At 42.0% G+C, this 21,879-nt stretch overlaps 1 protein-coding gene across 3 annotated transcripts in view; it reads left to right on the top strand.

The window, feature by feature from the left end:
* pik3r5 (phosphoinositide-3-kinase, regulatory subunit 5) overlaps positions 1-21,099 on the top strand; it is a 34,473-nt gene extending 13,374 nt beyond the window's left edge. The window contains exons 2-18 of one of the 3 annotated variants that reach the window (XM_055222372.1): positions 637-753; positions 4,468-4,583; positions 4,684-4,752; positions 6,580-6,718; positions 7,387-7,456; positions 9,131-9,305; positions 10,285-10,453; positions 11,846-11,914; positions 11,987-12,840; positions 13,877-14,002; positions 14,078-14,209; positions 15,141-15,234; positions 16,409-16,485; positions 17,636-17,729; positions 17,806-17,888; positions 18,628-18,740; positions 20,637-21,099. In XM_055222372.1, the coding sequence (XP_055078347.1) occupies positions 654-753; positions 4,468-4,583; positions 4,684-4,752; positions 6,580-6,718; positions 7,387-7,456; positions 9,131-9,305; positions 10,285-10,453; positions 11,846-11,914; positions 11,987-12,840; positions 13,877-14,002; positions 14,078-14,209; positions 15,141-15,234; positions 16,409-16,485; positions 17,636-17,729; positions 17,806-17,888; positions 18,628-18,740; positions 20,637-20,787 (2,631 nt within the window). In that variant the 5' untranslated portion in view covers positions 637-653 and the 3' untranslated portion in view covers positions 20,788-21,099. The remainder of the gene's footprint in view (positions 1-636; positions 754-4,467; positions 4,584-4,683; positions 4,753-6,579; positions 6,719-7,386; positions 7,457-9,130; positions 9,306-10,284; positions 10,454-11,845; positions 11,915-11,986; positions 12,841-13,876; positions 14,003-14,077; positions 14,210-15,140; positions 15,235-16,408; positions 16,486-17,635; positions 17,730-17,805; positions 17,889-18,627; positions 18,741-20,636) is intronic. The other 2 variants (XM_033975273.2, XM_055222376.1) reach the window with 2 other exon arrangements.
* Positions 21,100-21,879: the final 780 nt, after the last annotated feature.

The following is a 21,879-nucleotide window of genomic DNA, read 5'->3' as shown; positions in this document are numbered from 1 at the left end:
TGTGTACTTCCTCGATGTAAAGTGTGTACAGTAAACACACGAGCGTTTACCGTCCGTGTCACATGTTTCTTCTTTTCCTGTTACTCGTGGCTGATCATTAACATCGTTTGGAGAAGTGGATCACAAAACTTCACAACGAGATCAAAACACAAAACGAAAACATTTGGTTTTTCCGACCGGCGCCGAGTCGGAATCTCCTTCTAAACGACGACAAACGCAAACGAGGAAGAAAACTGGGCGTGTGCAGGTCACAGTGGCTCGGGGTCGGAGGTGCGATTCCTCTGTCCCGGTGTGTTTGTTCACAGGTGAGCTGGAGGTGGACAAACATGTGACCACTGACCGTTTCGAGGCGTAAACACAAATTCCCTGTAACTGTTTTGGTTTTGAGGTTAGTCATAAACCGGCGGAGTGTTTGTTTTTCCTCTCGTCGTCGTCATTTTCATATTTATCTGATTTGCATTCGGCCCAAACGGTGAACTATAAACGCAGATAAGGCTTCTGTGGAAAGGCCTGTCCCCGTGACGCTCCGTGACGCTCCGTGACGCTCCGTGACGCTCCGTGACGCTCCGTGACGCTCCGTGACGCTCCGTGACGCCCTTGTCCCACAGACGCTCACTGTTCTGTTGTTTTTTGCAGAGGCTGAGGAGGTGAAGATGCAGCACACCACCTGCACCGAGGACCGGATCCAGCACGCCCTGGACCGCTGCCTGGACGGGCTGAGGCAGAGTCCCACCGCCGCACATCACTGGAACGGTAACACACACACACACACACACACACACACACACACACGCTTTACCTACACGAGCACGCACACGTTTGGACACATATGAAGTCAGATCTGTGGAATCATGTAGCAAAGAAACAAAGAGAAATAACTCGACATTTTTGGGTCAAATCCTTAAATTTTCCTTTTCTTTGCTTTGGTGAAAATGTGTCGTTATTTAACACACCTGGACTGTCCTCACCTGTGGTCATGAGTGCGTGTACTCAGAGTACTTCTACTGTAGTACTAGTACACACATGTGCAGAGGGTCATGTGTGCGGCTCCTGCTCTGAGTCTGACCTGTGAATGAGCCACAGCTGTGAGGAAGAGGAGCCACAAAACACAGTGTGAAGATGAGACACGACAAAAGCACGACAAAAAAAACAATAACAGAAACACCACGACAGAAACACAACAACAGAAACACGACAACAGAAACACGACAACAGAAACACAACAACAGAAACACGACAACAGAAACACGACAACAGAAACACAACAACAGAAACACGACAACAGAAACACGACAACAGAAACACAACAACAGAAACACGACAACAGAAACACGACAACAGAAACACGACAACAGAAACACGACAGAAACACAACAACAGAAACACAACAACAGAAACACGACAACAGAAACACGACGACAGAAACACGACAGAAACACGACAGAAACAAGGCACAACTCAGGGAAAGTTTAGTGTTTATTTACAAGCAGTGAACCAGACTTCAATAATGCGGGCAGCGCCGGGGCGGGGAGCAGAGCGTGAGCCGTGGTCTGGGAGCGTGGAGTGCAGGGACGGAGACAGGGCGACCAGAGCCAGGACAAGGAGCAGGGTGCGGAGCGGGGCCCAGAGACGAAGGGTACGGGAAACAAGACGAGACTGTACCAGGACTGGGAGGCTGGAGCGGAGCCGGGAGAGCAGGAGCCGGGGGCGCGGGAGCCGGGGGTGCGGGGGCCAGGAGCGCAGGAGCCGGGAGAGCAGGAGCCGGGATGGTCCAGAGAACGGGATCTGAAGGGCGGCATAAAAATCCAATGAGCAGGATACAAAGAGCAAAAAGGCAAAAAGGCAAAAACAAGCTAGAACATTCACATGGACATGTGGACGATACGTAGTAGTAGATTCTTTACGCCCTCAGAGGTGGAGATGCATCCGTCCAGCGTTTTCTGTTCCGATACCGATACTTTGCCTTTAAGTATGTGCAGTTAATGTTTGTAACTTTCTCCTTCACATCAGACAGAACAGCTTCATATGGATAAAAGTTCACACATTATGAGACGTTCTGGGCCAAACCAGCCTCTAAATCGTCTGGTTACATCTGATTAAAGCCCCAACCTGGATATTCTTTTAAACAATATCATGGAACCGATACCTGATCCAGCGTTTTCAGTATCGGCGGTGGTATCGGTGCTTCCTTAGTAACAGGTAAAGCTTCAGAAAGTGAATTTGCATTTGATGGAAATAGCTCTGTCGCCTCAGACGCTCTATTCATGTGGTGAAAAGGTGAATGCAAATGAGAAACAGAGATAAAAAAATAATAAGTATAATGTTCACTGCAAAGACGTTATGTAACACGGACATGGCTAACCTGCTAACCTGCTAACCTGCTAACCGCCGCGTTCAGTGACCACTGGCAAACTTCAGACTCATTCTGGTCTTAAATGTTCGTATTAACCCTCTACATGATCCTGGGGTTTTTATTTCACTATTGTGTCTGTAAATCAAGATATGAACATTAATAACAGACAAATCAGGTCCTTCTGTCCCCGAGGTCGCTCCTGTTAGCGTTAGCAACAGGTTTGATTGACAGCGTTGCTAAGCGGTGTGGGCGGGAAGAGGCGTGACCTTCAATAACCTCACTCCTGATTGGCTCTTTGGTTGCTATGATACTCGAGGTCATTATTACAAATATGGAAGGATGTGTTTCTCTGTGTCATGTTTCAGTGCTGATGTGTTTCTCTGTGTCATGTTTCAGTGCTGATGTGTTTCTCTGTGTCATGTTTCAGTGCTGATGTGTTTCTTTATGTCATGTTTCAGTGCTGATGTGTTTCTCTGTGTCATGTTTCAGTGCTGATGTGTTTCTCTGTGTTATGTTTCAGTGCTGATGTTTCTCAGTGTCATGTTTCAGTGCTGATGTGTTTCTTTATGTCATGTTTCAGTGCTGATGTTTCTCAGTGTCATGTTTCAGTGCTTATGTGTTTCTTTATGTCATGTTTCAGTGCTGATGTTTCTCTGTGTCATGTTTCAGTGCTGATGTGTTTCTCTGTGTCATGTTTCAGTGCTGATGTGTTCATGTTTCAGTGCTGATGTGTTCATGTTTCAGTGCTGATGTGTTTCTCTGTGTCATGTTTCAGTGCTGATGTGTTCATGTTTCAGTGCTGATGTGTTTCTTTATGTCATGTTTCAGTGCTGATGTGTTCATGTTTCAGTGCTGATGTGTTCATGTTTCAGTGCTGATGTGTTTCTTTGTGTCATGTTTCAGTGCTGATGTGTTCATGTTTCAGTGCTGATGTGTTCATGTTTCAGTGCTGATGTGTTTATTTCAGTGCTGATGTTTCTCTGTGTCATGTTTCAGTGCTGATGTTTCTCTGTGTCATGTTTCAGTGCTGATGTGTTCATGTTTCAGTGCTGATGTGTTTCTCTGTGTCATGTTTCAGTGCTGATGTGTTTCTCTGTGTCATGTTTCAGTGCTGATGTGTTCATGTTTCAGTACTGATGTGTTTCTTTATGTCATGTTTCAGTGCTGATGTGTTCATGTTTCAGTGCTGATGTGTTCATGTTTCAGTGCTGATGTGTTTCTTTATGTCATGTTTCAGTGCTGATGTGTTCATGTTTCAGTGCTGATGTGTTCATGTTTCAGTGCTGATGTGTTTCTCTGTGTCATGTTTCAGTGCTGATGTGTTTCTCTGTGTCATGTTTCAGTGCTGATGTGTTCATGTTCCAGTGCTGATGTGTTCATCTTTCAGTGCTGATGTTTCTCTGTGTCATGTTTCAGTGCTGATGTGTTCATGTTTCAGTGCTGATGTGTTTCTCTGTGTCATGTTTCAGTGCTGATGTGTTTCTTTGTGTCATGTTTCAGTGCTGATGTGTTCATGTTTCAGTGCTGATGTTTCTCTGTGTCATGTTTCAGTGCTGATGTGTTTCTCTGTGTTCATGTTTCAGTGCTGATGTTTCTCTGTGTCATGTTTCAGTGCTGATGTGTTGGTGTTTCAGTGCTGATGTGTTGATGTTTCAGTGCTGATGTGTTGATGTTTCAGTGCTGATGTGTTTCTCTGTGTTCATGTTTCAGTGCTGATGTTTCTCTGTGTCATGTTTCAGTGCTGATGTGTTGATGTTTCAGTGCTGATGTGTTCATGTTTCAGTGCTGATGTGTTGATGTTTCAGTGCTGATGTGTTCATGTTTCAGTGCTGATGTGTTTCTCTGTGTCATGTTTCAGTGCTGATGTGTTCATGTTTCCGTGCTGATGTGTTCATGTTTCAGTGCTGATGTGTTTCTTTATGTCATGTTTCAGTGCTGATGTGTTCATGTTTCAGTGCTGATGTGTTTCTCTGTGTCATGTTTCAGTGCTGATGTGTTCATGTTTCCGTGCTGATGTGTTCATGTTTCAGTGCTGATGTGTTTCTTTATGTCATGTTTCAGTGCTGATGTGTTTCTCTGTGTCATGTTTCAGTGCTGATGTGTTCATGTTTCAGTGCTGATGTGTGCGGCGGGGCAGTCAATGAATCGCTGGAGTCTGGAGGAGTTGGTGAAACGGGATCCTGAAAACTCGCTTATTCTTCTGCAGCAGATTCTCCGGAAAACTAAAGAGGTGAAACATTTTACGAGAGATTTTTAGATTAAAGACTGAAACGTAAAATATTTTACAAATTTGAATAATCCAACGAGTTTTTTTTCTCTATGTGACTCAGGTCCAGGAGCAGAGTCAGTATGAACTGGTGGCTCCACTCGCCATTATGTTTTTCTCCACTTTACTTCAGGTACAGAGTCCTGGTTTTATCCTGGTTTAGTCCTGGTTTAGTCCTGGTTTAGTCCTGGTTTAGTCCTGGTTTAGTCCTGATCTAGTCCCAGTTTAGTCCTGGTTTAGTCCTGGTTTAGTCTTAGTTTAGTCCTGGTTTAGTCCTGGTTTAGTCCTGATCTAGTCCCAGTTTAGTCCTGGTTTAGTCCTGGTTTAGTCTTAGTTTAGTCCTGGTTTAGTCCTGGTTTAGTCCTGATCTAGTCCCAGTTTAGTCCTGATTTAGTCCTGGTTTAGTCTTAGTTTAGTCCTGGTTTAGTCCTGGTTTAGTCTTAGTTTAGTCCTGGTTTAGTCCTGGTTTAGTCCTGATCTAGTCCCAGTTTAGTCCTGATTTAGTCCTGGTTTAGTCTTAGTTTAGTCCTGGTTTAGTCCTGGTTTAGTCCTGATCTAGTCCCAGTTTAGTCCTGGTTTAGTCCTGGTTTAGTCCTGGTTTAGTCCTGGTTTAGTCTTAGTTTAGTCCTGGTTTAGTCCTGGTTTAGTCCTGATCTAGTCCCAGTTTAGTCCTGGTTTAGTCCTGGTTTAGTCTTAGTTTAGTCCTGGTTTAGTCCTGGTTTAGTCCTGATCTAGTCCCAGTTTAGTCCTGGTTTAGTCCTGGTTTAGTCTTAGTTTAGTCCTGGTTTAGTCCTGGTTTAGTCTTAGTTTAGTCCTGGTTTAGTCCTGGTTTAGTCCTGATCTAGTCCCAGTTTAGTCCTGGTTTAGTCCTGGTTTAGTCCTGGTTTAGTCTTAGTTTAGTCCTGGTTTAGTCCTGGTTTAGTCCTGATCTAGTCCCAGTTTAGTCCTGGTTTAGTCTTAGTTTAGTCCTGGTTTAGTCCTGATCTAGTCCCAGTTTAGTCCTGGTTTAGTCCTGGTTTAGTCTTAGTTTAGTCCTGGTTTAGTCCTGGTTTAGTCTTAGTTTAGTCCTGGTTTAGTCCTGGTTTAGTCCTGGTTTAGTCTTAGTTTAGTCCTGGTTTAGTCCTGCTTTAGTCTTAGTTTAGTCCTGGTTTAGTCCTGATCTAGTCCCAGTTTAGTCCTGGTTTAGTCTTAGTTTAGTCCTGGTTTAGTCCTGATCTAGTCCCAGTTTAGTCCTGGTTTAGTCCTGGTTTAGTCCTGGTTTAGTCTTAGTTTAGTCCTGGTTTAGTCCTGGTTTAGTCCTGGTTTAGTCCTGGTTTAGTCCTGATCTAGTCCCAGTTTAGTCCTGGTTTAGTCCTGGTTTAGTCTTAGTTTAGTCCTGGTTTAGTCCTGGTTTAGTCCTGATCTAGTCCCAGTTTAGTCCTGGTTTAGTCCTGGTTTAGTCTTAGTTTAGTCCTGGTTTAGTCCTGGTTTAGTCCTGATCTAGTCCCAGTTTAGTCCTGGTTTAGTCTTAGTTTAGTCCTGGTTTAGTCCTGGTTTAGTCCTGATCTAGTCCCAGTTTAGTCCTGGTTTAGTCTTAGTTTAGTCCTGGTTTAGTCCTGATCTAGTCCCAGTTTAGTCCTGGTTTAGTCTTAGTTTAGTCCTGGTTTAGTCCTGGTTTAGTCCTGGTTTAGTCCTGGTTTAGTCTTAGTTTAGTCCTGGTTTAGTTCTGGTTTAGTCCTGGTTTAGTCTTGGTTGAGTCCTGGTTTAGTCCTGGTTTAGTCCTGGTTCTTGCCCCAGTCCCTGAGTTTTGTGGTCTGTTTGTTTTGGTTTATTTTCACTTAAAAATGTAAAATTCCAGAGTGAGTCTTTATTATTTTAGCTCTAGACTGTGAGGGAAACAAATGGATCATAAAACTCAAACAACAAATCAAATCATTTCATATTTTCACAATAAAACTCTTTTCCGTGTTGTTCTTCCCAGACTCCGTACTGTCCCTCAGACACACACCTGCTCCTGAACGCCATGGAGGTGTTCCGAGTGTTCCTGACGTGGCCGGAGCCGTACTGCAGCGTGTGCAAAACGCTCCTCACCGCCCTCCAGGTGGAGCTCAAGGTCCCAGGTGAGGTCTCACTGTGCGCCCCCTGTGGACAAGGGAGGAACTGCAGCAAGTTATGACTCAAGAGTGAAGGATCCAGCACTATTTAAATAATAATAATTAAAAATAATAATAATAATGATAATGATAATAATGATAATAATAATAAATACATAATAATAGTAATAAAATAAAAAATAATAAATACTACTACTACAAATAATAATAATAAAAAATAAAAAATAAATAAAATAATAATAATAACAATAATAACAATAATAATAATAATAATAATAATAATAATAATAATAATAATAATAATAATAATAATAAATACAACATAAAAAATAAATAAAATAATAAAAAAGATAATGATGATTATAATTACAATAATGCATAAAAATTATAAAATAATGATTATAAAATAATAATAATATATAAAAATAATAAGAAGACATAATACAATAAAAATACATTATTATTATTATTATTATTAATAATAATAATAATAATTGTTTGGACACTCAAAAAGACATTTTACAAACTTTTTTTTTTCTATTTTTCAACAACTAGATAACAATTTAGCGATGAGTTTACTTTATTATTATTATTACATTATTATGGGGAATACAGTTTTCCCAGCAGGAAAAGCGACAAAACACAGTTCCATTATGTTTATCTTTTTCCCGCAGGAATCTCGTTTCAGAGACTCGTCAGAGAAGAGCAGGCCCTGAGCACGTCAAGACATTTCTCCAAAACTGTGTAAGTTTATGTTTTAAATGAGTCAATCGGATTTAAAGTATCACACGAATCAAGTAAAAGTATTAAAGTACCTGTTTAAACATGTACTTAAAGAGTAAAAACTACAGATGCTGCTGTCAAATGCACTGAAAGTACAAAGTATACTGTTTAACCTCTTCACATAACCCTCGCTCCAGGCCGCGCTCGCTCTGGCGTGATTAATCGGCGCCGACTTTAAACACGCGGCTCTTTGTTTGTGACACTTCTGCTTTTTAAACGACTGTCAGTCAAACGTCGGTGTCAAATTTCACAGCTAAAATATTTTAGAAGAAAACGGAACCAACTGGGTGAACTTGTTGTCACATCCTTCTCAAAATGATCATAGAAAGTCCCCGTGTATTTGCCTGACGCTAACAGGAGGCACTGCTCTGTCTGAGGCTTTGTTACACTTTAATCTGAGCATAAAGAGCTGACTGAGCCTGAACTACAACGGCTGTACAGCGAGTTGATTTGTGCTGTTAAACAAGCCCCTCTCAAATAACAACACGGCCACAAGCTAGCATTAGCATTAGCATTAGCATTGGCATTAGACAGTTTTTCAGTTAGTCTCTCACCTTTTTGTTGAAAATCAAACTCTTAAACTGGACCATAAACGCTTGTGTCGATCACAGGCTCTTTAAAATGTGCTGCTTAAATCCATTTTGTGTTTTTTCAGACGATCTTAAACCTTTTTTTGGCCGTGTTTGCTAATGTGCGCATTGTGTTTCCATGGTAACAGATCTAAAATGTAACGTAAAAGCACAAAATCGACCTGTGGCTTAACCCTAAAACATCTACACTGCTGAGAAGTCCTCATAAACTATTTAAAATATCCCAGAGTGCTTGTCATCAACATTCCCCGGGGGTGTGACGCTAACTGTAGGCACTGCTCTGTCTGAGGCTTTGTCAGACTTTAATCTGAGCTTTATTTTAACACAATCGGATCATAAAAGATCCAACTTGACCTGAGCTACAATGTACGAGCTGATTTTTACTGTTAAACAAGTCGAGCGAGCTAGCATTAGCATTAGCATTAGCATTAGCATTGGCCAACAGTTTTTCACCTTTTTGTGTAAAATCAAACTCTTAAACTGGACCGTGAACGCTTGTGTCGATCACAAGCTCCTGAAAATATGTTTTTTTAAATCTATTTTGTATTTTTTCTTGAGTTTTCAGACGATCTTCAAACTTTTTTTGCCCGTGTTTGCTAATGTGTGCATTGTGTCGCCATGGTAACAGCTGAATTAATTCTAACTTACACATCCACTGTCACCCTCTCATTCAATGTTTGTTTTCTTTATGTTTACTACTTTTTACTTTATATATACTAACAGAATACAACAAATATATGAAGTAAGATACATGGAATTATGTAGCAGAGAAAAAAATAACTCTACTAAACATTTATTTATTTATTTTTTATATTCAAATCCTTAAAATACCCACTTTTTATCCAAAAATATTCACATTTACATAAATCCTTATACTTTAAATCATAAACTTCATGTCTTCTGTGTCGATATAAAACACACAAAGTCATAAAACATAAAGAAAAACATAAAAACATTGACTGAAATGTGTCCAGACTTGTGCCCGACTTTTGTCCGGTGCTGTACATGTAGAACGCCCCACTGCACAGTGTCTTTTACGTTACAGAACCGTGCTGCTGATGAACCCGGGCGAGGTCCCTGTGGATTTCCTCACTGTGGCCGAGCAGCTGAGCCGCGTCCAACACTCACAGCGAGACGCCGGCATCACCCTCATCAAGCACGCCTTCCAGTCCGCCCTCGGCGCCACGTACCCGCTGCACCGCATCCACGCCGCCCTGCAGGTGACCATGATGTCATACTGCCAGAAGGGGGCGCAAGAGACAGTTTTTTTCTATTGATTGAACTGTGGTTTGTCACGAAATATCCAAAAAGTAAAAGCACAAATGCGGAACCTGATCATTTCTCACTGTAGCATTTTCAGACGAGTTACCTCTTAAATCAGACATATTGAGCTTGAGTCTTTATGGTTCTCATCTCTGTGCTTCATTCTGTTATAGTTTACACTTTTTAAATCACAATATTCATCTAAAACAGCTTAATAAAAGAAACAAGTCCAGCTGAGTTAAAGTTCAAAAACTGCGGTGTCCAATAGGAGCTGACGTCGCAGTAAACGTCGTCACAACAAAGCGGCGTGTAGCTGTAGCGCCCCCTATGGACAGATGCACATCGCACTAGAACAGCACGGTTTTAAAATTTGTACCAAAATGACGACGCGACGCTGCAGAATCCTACAAGTGTCAACGGTTAAGAAAATAAAACTGGAGAAGGAAGAGCGGACGTCACAGTGGGCGTGTCACAGTGGGGCGTGTCACAGTGGGGCGTGTCACAGTGGGGCGTGTCACAGTGGGGCGTGTCACAGTGGGGCGTGTCACAGTGGGGCGTGTCACAGGGGGCGTGTCACAGTGGGCGTGTCACAGTGGGCGTGTCACAGGGGGCGTGTCACAGGGGGCGTGTCACAGGGGGCGTGTCACAGTGGGGCGTGTCACAGTGGGGCGTGTCACAGTGAAGGTGAAAACAGGGATTAATTGGAAACATGGCGTCTTGAAAATAACGATTAAAGATTAAACTCGAACATGGAGAAACATCTGAAAAGTCCATTTTGCTGAACACGTTTGATTTAAAGTCAATAAAATTCTACAAAGTTACATCCTGACAGACTCAAAATTACGATCTGGCTCTGAGAAAACCTTTAAAGTTTCTCCGCGGCACATCGCTCTGTCAAACACTTTAACCCTGTTGTTGTTGTTGTTCGTCGTCCAGGACAAAAGTGCGGCTGAAGTGCAGCAGATCTACTCCACGGTGAGCGACCTGCTGGAGGCCGCGGCGTCTCTGAGCGACCCTCGGCAGAGTCGTGCTCATGTGGTGCAGGGGCTGGAGACGCTCAGGGAGGACATGAAGATCCCAGCATGCAACGGGAGCACGGCCGACGGTAAAGACAAATAAAAACCTCCTAAAAACGCTCAAATTTGAATTTACGAATCTCTGGCTGCGTTTTATCACTTTGTACTTTAAAAGCTGCACTGTGTAACTTTTCTGGCGGAGGGTCTGCCACGTCTTTGCGTTGCCTGGAATGTTCCACGGTATGGCATTAAACTCGTCTTTCTTCATTGAGACAAGGCAAGCTACAGGTCAGGTCTGTGGAGAGGGATTTTTGAGCGATGTAACGGCGAAGTGTCCTATAGAGTTGTTAAAAGTATTGAATAAAAAGACACTAATCGACAATAACGCTGGTATCGAAACTAGATACTCGTTAAGCAGGTATCGATACTGAAAAAGGACAGAAATGAAACTTTCCTGAAGCTTTAGAATGAGCTTGAGCTGTTTGCATCGACTGTACGCGAGTCTCACAGCAACCAAAGAGCCAATCAGGAGCGAGGCTGTTGAAGGTAACGCCCCTTCCCTAGCAACGCTGTCAATCAAACCTGTTGCTAACGCTAACAGGAGCGACCTCGGGGAAAGAAGGACCTGATTTGTCTGTTATTAATGTTCAGATCTTGATTTACAGACACAATAGTGAAATAAAAACCCCAGGATCATGTAGAGGGTTAATACGAACATTTAAGACCAAAAAAACTTAAAAAAAATAAAATAAACTCAAAATAAAAAAAAAAAAATTCAAAAAAAAAATTCAAAATAACAAAATAAAATAAAAATAAAAAATAACTAAAAATGAAAACAAACAAACAAAAAACTGCAGCAGTTACAGAAGAATTTTTCAATAGAAAGTGAATTGGAGCCAGAGTCGATGGAGCCGAAAGTGCCCCCATGATCACTTCCTGTTTGGAGCGTGTTTGCTAGCAGGTTAGCTATGTCCATTTAGTATAAGTATAAGACGTCTGTGTAGTCCCTCAGTCGTCCAGGTCTGATCCAGAGCAAAAGCCGCGGCTTGGACGAGCAGCTAAACGTCTTCGCTCCTACAAGACGCTCCTTCAGTTCTGGTCAGATTCCTGCTGGACACCGCCTTATATCTGTCTGAAGGGAGGGGCTAACCACAATGAAACCGTGAACAGCCTTAACTGCCCTATTCAACCTTTAATGGCCCTACTAGTGTCCTCTTTTAGTAGTTAGCTCCTCCTTCAGCAGTAATCTGACCAGAACTACAACGATATGTCCAGTTACAGATTTAACTTCGGCTTTTGCGAACAAATATAAGACGACGGAGCCAGGGAAAAGCTTTTACGTTGCGGATGCTGGACCCTTCGCCAGAAAAGTTCCGTAATACGCCAAAAAATCTATAAAAACGTTGCAGTATTTACTTTTACACGTGGTATTGTAGCTAACAGACGGGCTGCGTTTGACAAACTCTGATGTTTCTTCTCAGGAATGCTGCAGACGTTACCTCTGCCCACAGCCAAGTGTCACATGTTCTACTGGGAAAAAGACAACTTCGGTAACGCTTCACTCGAAAGCGCGAAACGTCAACCAATCGTATCGCTCATTATTAACCCGCGGTGTGTTTCAGATGTCCTCAACACTCTCCTCGACCACGACGCCGCTTTCCCCCCGTCTAACTGCGGGACGGAGGAGGACGATGAGGTCGAGCTGGACGTGGACGAAGTGGACGTGACCGCGTTCGACTTGGACGACAAAGACGGGGAGGAGCTTTTGAAAGAGGCCGGGCAAAACGGCGCCGAGCTACCGTCGCTGATCCACGACTGCGCCTCCAGCTACCGAGCGTCCACCTTCTCCACCATCTCCTCGCTGTCCACCGCCTCCAAAGACTCCATGTTCTCCACGCTGTCGATAACGTCCGAATCCTACGCCGCGTCGCTGCTTTCCTCGGGAGTTGACAGCGACTTTTGCGACGATCTGGACGACTATATCTGCCCGTCGCCCGTCACGGATAAGAGCTCGCTGAAATCGGGGAACAAAACGAGGTTGTGCCAACATTTTCAAAGGATTTTTCGACCCAAGAGTCCGAGGTTACTGTACAGGGCCAAAAGTCTGGGAAACACCGAGTCCAAAGACCTGGTCGTCGTCCGGGAGAAGCGTTCGAACTCGCTCCCGCAGCAGGTTCATCTGAGGAGCCTGGAGACGCAGCTGAACGCGCAGAACCAAGCGCTGAGACACGTATGTTTTCGAAGGAGGCCCATCCTCAGCAGCGACGAGGAGATTAAAAACACTACGCTGAGGGTGGTGGTGTTCGGGGCCGACCACGTGGCGGGGAAATTGGCGCGGGCCTACAGCAGCCTGCGGCGGCGAGAGAGCGCGTGCCCCCGCCTCACCCGGGCCTTCAACCTGCAGTTTTACTTTGTGCCCGTGAAGAGGGACGGCGCCGGTCGGGACGGCGGCGAAAAGGGAACGCCGCCAACGCATGTGAGTGTACGGGCGGGGTTCAGGGTGTAGAGAGTGATGATGTCATACGCCCAGATGGAAGGGAAAGGCGGGGCAAAGGGCGAGGTTTTCCCATAACACTGAAACTTAACGATGAAATGAGAAAAAGGAATAGAATAAAAACCCCAGGGTCATGTTCCACCTTGTGATGTCATCATGTGGCGATACAGGAAGTGCTCCGTTGTGTTTTTAAACTCCACACACCTTCATTTCTAGAATCATTTGGATCATTTCAGCCTCAGAAAGAATTGTACTTCTCGTTCATCTTAATCCTTCTTGTTTCCATCTCTGTAAAAGTCGAGACGCTGAAGCTGAATAAGAAAAAAATGTAAACTTAGAGGAATCGTTTTGAAACTTCTCCTGTCGTTTAGTCAAATAAAAGTAAGAAAAAAATGTATTACACGTTTTTCATCAGTTCATGTTTTCATATAAAAATAAGGCGTTTTATGTGTAAAAACAGATAAAACTCAACATTTTTGGGACGTTCAAAACAGAAACATGGACAGAGCCAAGTTAAAATGTTTTGTTTCTTTTTGTTATTGTCAAATTTAATCATAAAAAACACAAAGAGGAGATTTTGGAGCTTATTTACTATTTGACTGAACTAAATCTGACTCAAAATTTGCTTAAAAATTCAAATTTCGCCTCATTTTTTGGTGTTAAAACTTGAATAAATCAGAGTTGGAATAAGACATCAAAAAATCCTTCTGCACATTTGGTCAAAACCTTGTTCAGTCCAAAATTGTAAAGTTTGGTGTGTGTAGGAGCGACTTTAACGTCTCCAGGGGGGAAATGCATTTTGTTTTGTTTTTCTCCACTGTCCCATATAACTCTATGGAGGCAGGTGGAGTAAATGAAATATTCAAACATATTTCAGAGCAGAGTGGACAGTTTGGTTGTTTCCTCGTGAAATCCTGTTGCTAAGAGACAAAACTGAGCAAAAATAAAACTAAAATTGAAAAATCTGTAGCGTCTCTGCTGAAATATTGACCCTGTTGTTTTGTTTTGGTCGGCGCAGGACGCGACTCTGATGGGAACAGGGAACAGCACAAACGACATCGCTCATCTTCTGGGAATGTTGGATCCGTGGTACGAAAGAAACACGCTGAGCCTCCTCAACCTGCCGCCGAACGTCGTCTGCCAGGTACCGACTCCGACCCCGCCCAAACGAACCGCGCCCAGTTAATCCCACGTCCGTATGTGCCGCTTTTCTCCGCAGCAAACCTCAAAGACGGAATCTGACTCTTACGACAGCTCGTACGAACAGCGTCTGCCGATCCTCGCCGACCTGGTGCTGTACTACTGCAGATACGCCGCCAGAGCCACGCTCATCCAGCTGTACCAGGCCGAGGTGAGCTGCTCAGAATCCAGAGGAACAGCTCCGAAACATGGACTGAGGAAGAAGTGCTCAAGTATCTGTGAAGTAAAAGTACAGATACTGGAGCAAAAAACACAATACTCAAGTAAAAGTAAAAGTATCACGTGGAAAAATCGGCTTAAGTAAAAGTAATAAAGTACTGGCTGAAGGAGTAAAAAGTAAAAGTATTTTGTGCAGATTTTGAGTCTTATAAAGCTTCAAACGTGGTGGTTCTGTAATTTTAACAGTTTTTTAATTTAAATTCGTCTTTAAAATAAAACCTCAGACTTTTCAGCGGCTCTCACACGATAATAAAAATACTTTTACTTTTCAGTCCAGTTTGAAAATGTAGTGGAGCAGAAAGTCCAGATACTACTCTCAAATGTACTCAAGTAAAAGTAAAAAGTATCCAGTTTAAAAAGTACTGATGCCTAAAATGCATATTTAAGTGCAGTACTTTATTACTTTTACTTAATTACCTGCTTCAACTGGAACTTTTTTCTTGACTAGAGCTGAGCCGTGGAAGAGTTTTTGTTGATTTATAAAACTGAACTGGTAAAGATCTTTTTTGTCTTCACCTAAAACTTTTAATTTCACATTAAAACTTTTATTTTCACACTAAAACTTTTATTTTCACATTAAAACTTTTATTTTCACACTAAAACTTTTATTTTCACATTAAAACTTTTATTTTCACACTAAAACTTTTGTCCATTTGACAGAATTGAATTTTTCTTTCGCTGTTTCATTTTATTATTGTTCTAATCCCGTTGGGGAGTCGACCTCTCGGAATCTGCCTATTTATTTATTTTAGGGGGAGGTCTGTGGTTTGGGAAATGTAAAAAAAAACCCTGTGCCATCAGAATGTTGCAAATAAAAATATGAATAACAATGATCCAAACTTAATCTTATTTTTGTCTCATAGTTGACATTTGCCGGCGGAGAGAAGAGGACTGAAGTGTTCGTCCACTCTCTGGAGCTGGGCCACACCGCAGGGACACGAGCGGTCAAAGCCATGGGTAAATTGGTTGTCCATAGCAACAGCCAAACAATAAATATAAGCAGCAAAAATATGTCAAACATGAAACTCGTCATCTCTTTCTGAGGTTGAAACTGTGACTGATCTTTTCAGAGCTTCCTTCTCGTTTACGCTGGGAGTTTTATTTGGACTGATTCATGTTTGAGTTTAATCTTTAATCACCTGTTTTCATGTCGCCGTTTTATCGAGCCCCGTTTTCACCGTCACCGTTAAACACCCGCTGTGACGTACGCACATTTTCCAATTTGAATCGGTGATACTCGTACGATTCAGCGGCGTCACATTGTCATTTTGGTACAAATTAAAAATAATCACTGCTCACGAGTAACACGCAGCTACAGTGAGGCAAAAAAGTCACTCTGTCACTTAAAAAGACGAGAGAGGCCTGTAATTTTCATCATAGCTTCTCTTCAACTATGAGACACAGAATGAGAGGAAAGAATCGTTGCCCGGGCGATGTGTTTGGATCATTGTCACGCTGAAAGACCCAGACACGTTTCATCTTCAATGCCCTCGCTGAAGGAGGTTTTCACTCAAAATCTCACGATACTTGGCCCCGTTCATTCTTTCCTTTACACGGATCAGTCGTCCTGGTCCCTTTGTAGAAAAACAGCCCCAGAGCATGATGTTTCCACCCTCATGCTTCACAGTAGGTCTGGTGTTCTTTGGATGTAACTCAGCCAGTCCTCTTCTGGATCATCCATCTTCAAATTACAGGCCTCTCTCATCTTTTTAAGTGGGAGGACTTGAATAATTGGTGCTGAATAAATACTTTTTCGCCCAACTGTGTCCGCAGGGGGCGCTACAGCGTGCGGCGCTTTGTTGTGATGACGTTTACAGTGACGTCCGCTCCACTGGACACCTCAGTTTTTTAACTTGAGCTCAGCTGGACTTATTTCTTTTATGAAGTGTTTTTAGATGAATATTGTGATTTAAAATGTGTAAATTATAACAGAATAATCCACAGAGATGAGAACCATAGAGACACAAGCTCAATAGGGCTGATTTTATTTCAGTGTTATGATTCATTTTTCTTGTTTTTGAGTTTCACTTGTGTCACCAGTTTCACTCGGCTTAACATTTGCTTCTGATCCAGTTTTTCATGTTTTTTTTGTTTTTTTTATGACATTAATTCTGTTTCTTTCTGCTTTAAGGAACGGCCAGTAAACGCTTCGGCATCGACGGCGACAGAGAAGCGGTGCCTTTGACGTTGGATATGGTTTATAACAGGGTAAGAACAAACGTGTCACGACCACAGACTGTAAAGACGTGACTGAGTGAGACGTCACCACAAATGAAAATCATCGAGGCCAGAGCAGAGTCTAGAGGCCAATCTGGAGTCTCGTATTAGGAATCATGACCACGAGTATCATAGCAACCAAAGAGCCAATCAGGAACAAGGCTGTCCCTTAGCAACGCTGTCAATCAAACAGGAGCGACCTCGAGGAAAGAAGGACCTGATTTGTCTGTTATTAATGTTCATATCTTGATTTACAGACACAATAGTGAAATAAAAACCCCAGGATCATGTAGAGGGTTAATACGAACATTTAAGACCAGAATGAGTCTGAAGCAGCAGAGACAGAGAGAGGACAGAGGGGACACAGAAAGTCCCAGTTTAGTCCTGGTTTAGTCCTTGTTTAGTCCTGGTTTAGTCCCGGTTTAGTCCCGGTTTAGCCCCGGTTTAGTCCTGGTTTAGTCCCGGTTTAGTCCTGGTTTAGTCCTGGTTCAGTCCTGGTTCAGTCCTGGTTCAGTCCTGGTTCAGTCCTGGTTCAGTCCTGGTTTAGTCCCGGTTTAGTCCCGGTTCAGTCCCGGTTCAGTCCCGGTTCAGTCCCGGTTCAGTCCTGGTTTAGTCCCAGTTTAGTCCTGGTTTAGTCCTGGTTCAGTCCTGGTTCAGTCCTGGTTCAGTCCTGGTTCAGTCCTGGTTCAGTCCCGGTTTAGCCTCAGTTTAGTCCCAGTTTAGTCCCAGTTAAGCCCTGGTTTAGTCCTGGTTTAGTCCTGGTTTAGTCCTGGTTTAGTCCTGGTTTAGTCCCGGTTTAGCCCCGGTTTAGCCCTTGTTTAGTCCTGGTTTAGTCCAGGTTCAATCCTGGTTTAGTCCTGGTTTAGCCCTTGTTTAGTCCTGGTTTAGTCTCAGTTTAGTCCTGGATTTTACTCCACACAGTTCTTAGAGTCGATGGAGCTGCTCATGATCTCTTCCTGTTTAAACGTGGTTAGCCTGTTAGCGTGTTAGCCTGTTAGCGTGTTAGCCTGTTAGCGTGTTAGCCTGTTAGCCTGTTAGCTCTGTCCATGTACATAAACACTTGTGTGGTCATTACTAAAGCACATTACTGAAGCGTCCCGTCCTGTGTACTCTGTGTATTTACTTTGTTCTGTTCGCTCAGGTGGTCGTTAGTGGGAGGAGCCAATGGAAACGAGAGCGTAAAGTGTGCACCTCAGTGAACTTGACCAAAGCGTGTAGAAACCCAGAGGAGCTCGGTACGCCGCACACAAACCCTGAAACATAACGGTGTGGTCGTGTGGAGGTGTTTAAACAGTTTGATGTGTTTGTCAGACTCAAAGATGGAGTATCTGCAGCTCTCCATGACCGAGGTGATAAAGAGACAGAGCGGGAAAAGCAAAAAGGGATTTAACCAGGTAAGATCTGAGTTTATCCAGACAGAGGCAGGAAACTGGAGCACGGAGGAAATCAGAGGGTTTACAGAAGAAGAAAGACACGAAAACCACAAAACAACAAAAACAAAACAGAAATAATCATCATGAAAGTGACATTAAAACAGAAAAAAACCCTCAGTCCTCATTTAGTCCTGGTTTAGTCCTGGTTTAGTCCTGGTATAGTTCTGGTTTAGTCCTGGTTTAGTCCTGGTTTAGTCCTGGTTCAGTCCTGGTTTAGTCCTGGTTTAGTCCTGGTTCAGTCCTGGTTTAGTCCTGGTTCAGTCCTCATTTAGTCCTGGTTTAGTCCTGGTTCAGTCCTGGTTTAGTTTCTTTTTATTTTTACTTTTCTTTCCTGTCGTATTTTCTGTCTTATTTTTATCTTTCACTTATAACGTCATATTTAAAAATGCTTATCTCTGACTTTAAATAAATACAAAAACATTTATCATTAATTAAAATAAAATAAAATGTTTCTTGAGACTCTCGACGTGACAGAGATAAACAAACATACAGTGTACAAACGTCTTAACGTGTTGCGTGTTGTGTGTTGCGTGTTGCGTGTTGTGTGTTGCGTGTTGCGTGTTGTGTGTTGTGTGTTGTGTGTTGCGTGTTGCGTGTTGCGTGTTGCGTGTTGTGTGTTGCGTGTTGCGTGTTGTGTGTTGCGTGTTGCGTGTTGTGTGTTGTGTGTTGCGTGTTGTGTGTTGCGTGTTCTGTTCAACAGCAGCTCAGTCTGAACGAGGTGAAGGTGGATAAAGTGCAGATCACCGGGGACAACAACACGTTTGCTGTTTGTCTGGACCAGGACGAGAAGAAGATCCTGCAGAGTGTGACCAGGTAAAGACACGCTTAAAGAACACACACACTGAACACACTGAACACACTGAACACACTGAACACACTGAACACACTGAACACACTGAACACACTGAACATACGTGTTCATCTGGAGGAGGTCACGTACATGACGCTACTCGACACATTTTAGACTCCAAACTGCGCAGAATCAGCTCTTATTGACCTTATTTGTCCCCGTAAATCCAAATAAACCGCTCTTTCTTTGTAGCAGCACGTCCGGTTTAGCGCAAATCCTGTTTTTTTTTTTTTTTATTTGGGAATCAATTTCGGTGCTAAAATATTATATAAAGTGGTTTGGTTTGTGTCAAATGTTTGATGTTTATGAGCAAAAACAAGTGGACGCTGCACCGATTCTCTGGAGGCTTTAAACCACGTGTCAAACTCAAGGCCCGTGGGCCAAATCCGGCCCGCCATATCATTTTATATGGCCCGTGACGAGGTAAATTAAAAGGTCTGACTGTCTTAAAATATCAATTCATCAGGAGATACACAGTTACACAGACTTTTTTTCATATCTGCGCAAATTGATATGTAATATTTATAACTTGGAATTAAAGCAGAAACGGTTAATTAACAAGATTAAAAATATTTAAATTTATTTTACATTACATTTGGTCACATTTAGTTACGTTCATACTGTCTTACATTTAAATCTGGCCCTTGGAGAGCGGCCATTTTGCTGACGTGGCCCTCGGCTTTAAACGGTTCTGTGATTCCTGTAGAACTTCAAACAAAATAGTACAACCTGAAAGACGACGGAAACTTCTGGAAAAACGTGAATCGTGTGCAAGTGTAAGTTCTGCTCTAATTAGTGGAAGGAAATGCAGAACAAACAGCGAAACAAACACAAAACTCTTTTCAATCCTACACGATCATTTAAATGTGTGAGTCTGTGGCGTAAAAGTGTCAAAATAATGTGTTTTCTGGACTAAACGTCGCACCAGACAAAAACACAGAATGAAGAAAAAAACATATGAAAGTCGCATTTTAGGGGGAAATTTATTTGACAAAATCCAAAACCAAGAACAGACGTTTTATCTTTAAAGTCAAGTTCTAATAATAATAATAAAATAGAGAACAACAGTGTCTATTAACAATATTATTTTTGGGAGATTCAGCTAAAACATAGAGATAAAATTGGACAGGAAGTAGTGACGCTAACAGGAAGTAGTGACGCTAACAGGAAGTAGTGACGCTAACAGGAAGTAGTGACCAAGAACAGACATTTTATCTTTAAAGTCAAGTTCTAATAATAATAATAAAATGTGGAACAACAGGCTGAATATCAGTACATCACGCTAATGCTAACGCTAATGCTAATGTAACACATTTATATTTATTCAGCTCCATGAAGCACAGACAGAACTGAACACGTGTCTGGTTTGTTAACGTAAGATATTAACAGTTAATCAGATAAATAAAGCAGAAAAAACAACAAGTTTACTCTGGATCTCACTCCAAATCAATAAATCCACTGAATTCTTCATCCTCGGTGTCGCTTCTGAACAAATCCACCAACTCCAGAGGAAGATGAAGCGTCGCTCGGCAGAATACGACTTTATTTTAGGCTCATTTTTGTTGAGTGTTTGTCTTTTAAATGAGTGTAATGTTGATATTTTAAATGTTGAGTGGTTCAGGAGGAGTAGATACTGGTCCAAGTCTAGAGCCCCTCGCACGACTGTCACTGTGACAAGAACCAACATGTGACTTTATAGATTTGAATCATTTCACATATAAGTCACATCTGTGGAGAAGTCGCACCAACAACAAACTCAACAAAACTCACACGTATCGTCCGAAAAATCCTGTATTCTGAACCCAGCGCTCTGATTGGTCCGTGCAGCAGATCACATGACCAAACACCTTTTCCTGCAGGTGTGAGGTGTCCGTGTGCTATAAGACCGACAGCTCCTCGGACTGGACGCTCCGCAGACCCAGGCCGTCGCCGCAGATCCAGCCCCTGCACCCGACCTTCTGCTCGCTCTTGTGCCTGCCCATCGTCACCTTCAGCGGGGCGCTCCCCTGAGACGGACCTGGGAAACCGACGTGTGTTTTTAGGCAAAGGTTAAAACGCCGTCGAGTTTTTGTTTTTTTAAACGAAATCCCTTGAAATGTAAAGTATGAACGAGGTCAGATGTAAATGTGTAAACTGTGTACATAAACTCTAAATGAGCTGGAAAACGTTTGCACAAGGTGTCTGTTTTCACTGACATTAAAATATTTGTCTCCACGGCGCCTCCGATGTTAAAATGTTTTATAAAAGATGGATTTAAATTCATCTTGATCCTGACTGTTTTATATTGCAATATTTGTAGATATTAAAAGTGTTTTATGACACAAAATGGACTCTTTAATTTAATCCATGTTCTAATGTTTCATCCACAAAAACAGACCTGGAGTTGTGTTTTTGTTTCATTCACATGTTTGAGTCACACTTTATTATTAGTCTGTAACATCTGCAAAGCTCAAAATGCGACGTTCCACCTTGTGATGTCATCAAGTGGGAGTTTTCAAATGAACAGCTCCTTTTACTTTTAGTTGAGTTTGGTGAAAGTATTTCACTCCACTAATATAAGTCATAATGTACAGTAATATCAATAAGTCACTTGTAGTTGCACGTGTGACCAGCAGGGGGCGCTGTTGGACTGAAGGAGCCAGTCACTGAAGAGTCAACAAAGCTTTTTAAAATGAATCATCGTATAAGACACGGTAAAGGCATCGTATTCTATTTATTATATTTATATTTGTTATATATTTATTTTTAAATATATTTTCTTGAGCCAGTTTTTATTTATTTATTTATTATTATTATTTTTTTACTCTTTATATAAAGTTATACAAGGCCTACATTACCACTTTTTAAAATTCATCTTCATGATATGAGACGATGGTAAAAGCATCATATTATATTATATTTGTTATATATTTATTTTTTTATATATTTTATCAAGCGATTTTTTTTCTTTTTTAATTGATTTAAATATAAGTTACACGAGGCCTACATTAAACACGGTTAGTTATTATTATTATTATTATTATTATTATTATTATTATTATTATTATTATTATTATTATTGTTTTCTTGTTTGTGTATATTAATAATCCTACTTCCTAAATG

Source organism: Periophthalmus magnuspinnatus, chromosome 1 (genome assembly GCF_009829125.3).
Source record: "Periophthalmus magnuspinnatus isolate fPerMag1 chromosome 1, fPerMag1.2.pri, whole genome shotgun sequence".
Lineage (NCBI taxonomy): Eukaryota > Metazoa > Chordata > Actinopteri > Gobiiformes > Gobiidae > Periophthalmus > Periophthalmus magnuspinnatus.
The sequence above is the reverse complement of the archived record's forward strand: the minus strand, read 5'-3'. Positions and strand labels throughout refer to the sequence as shown.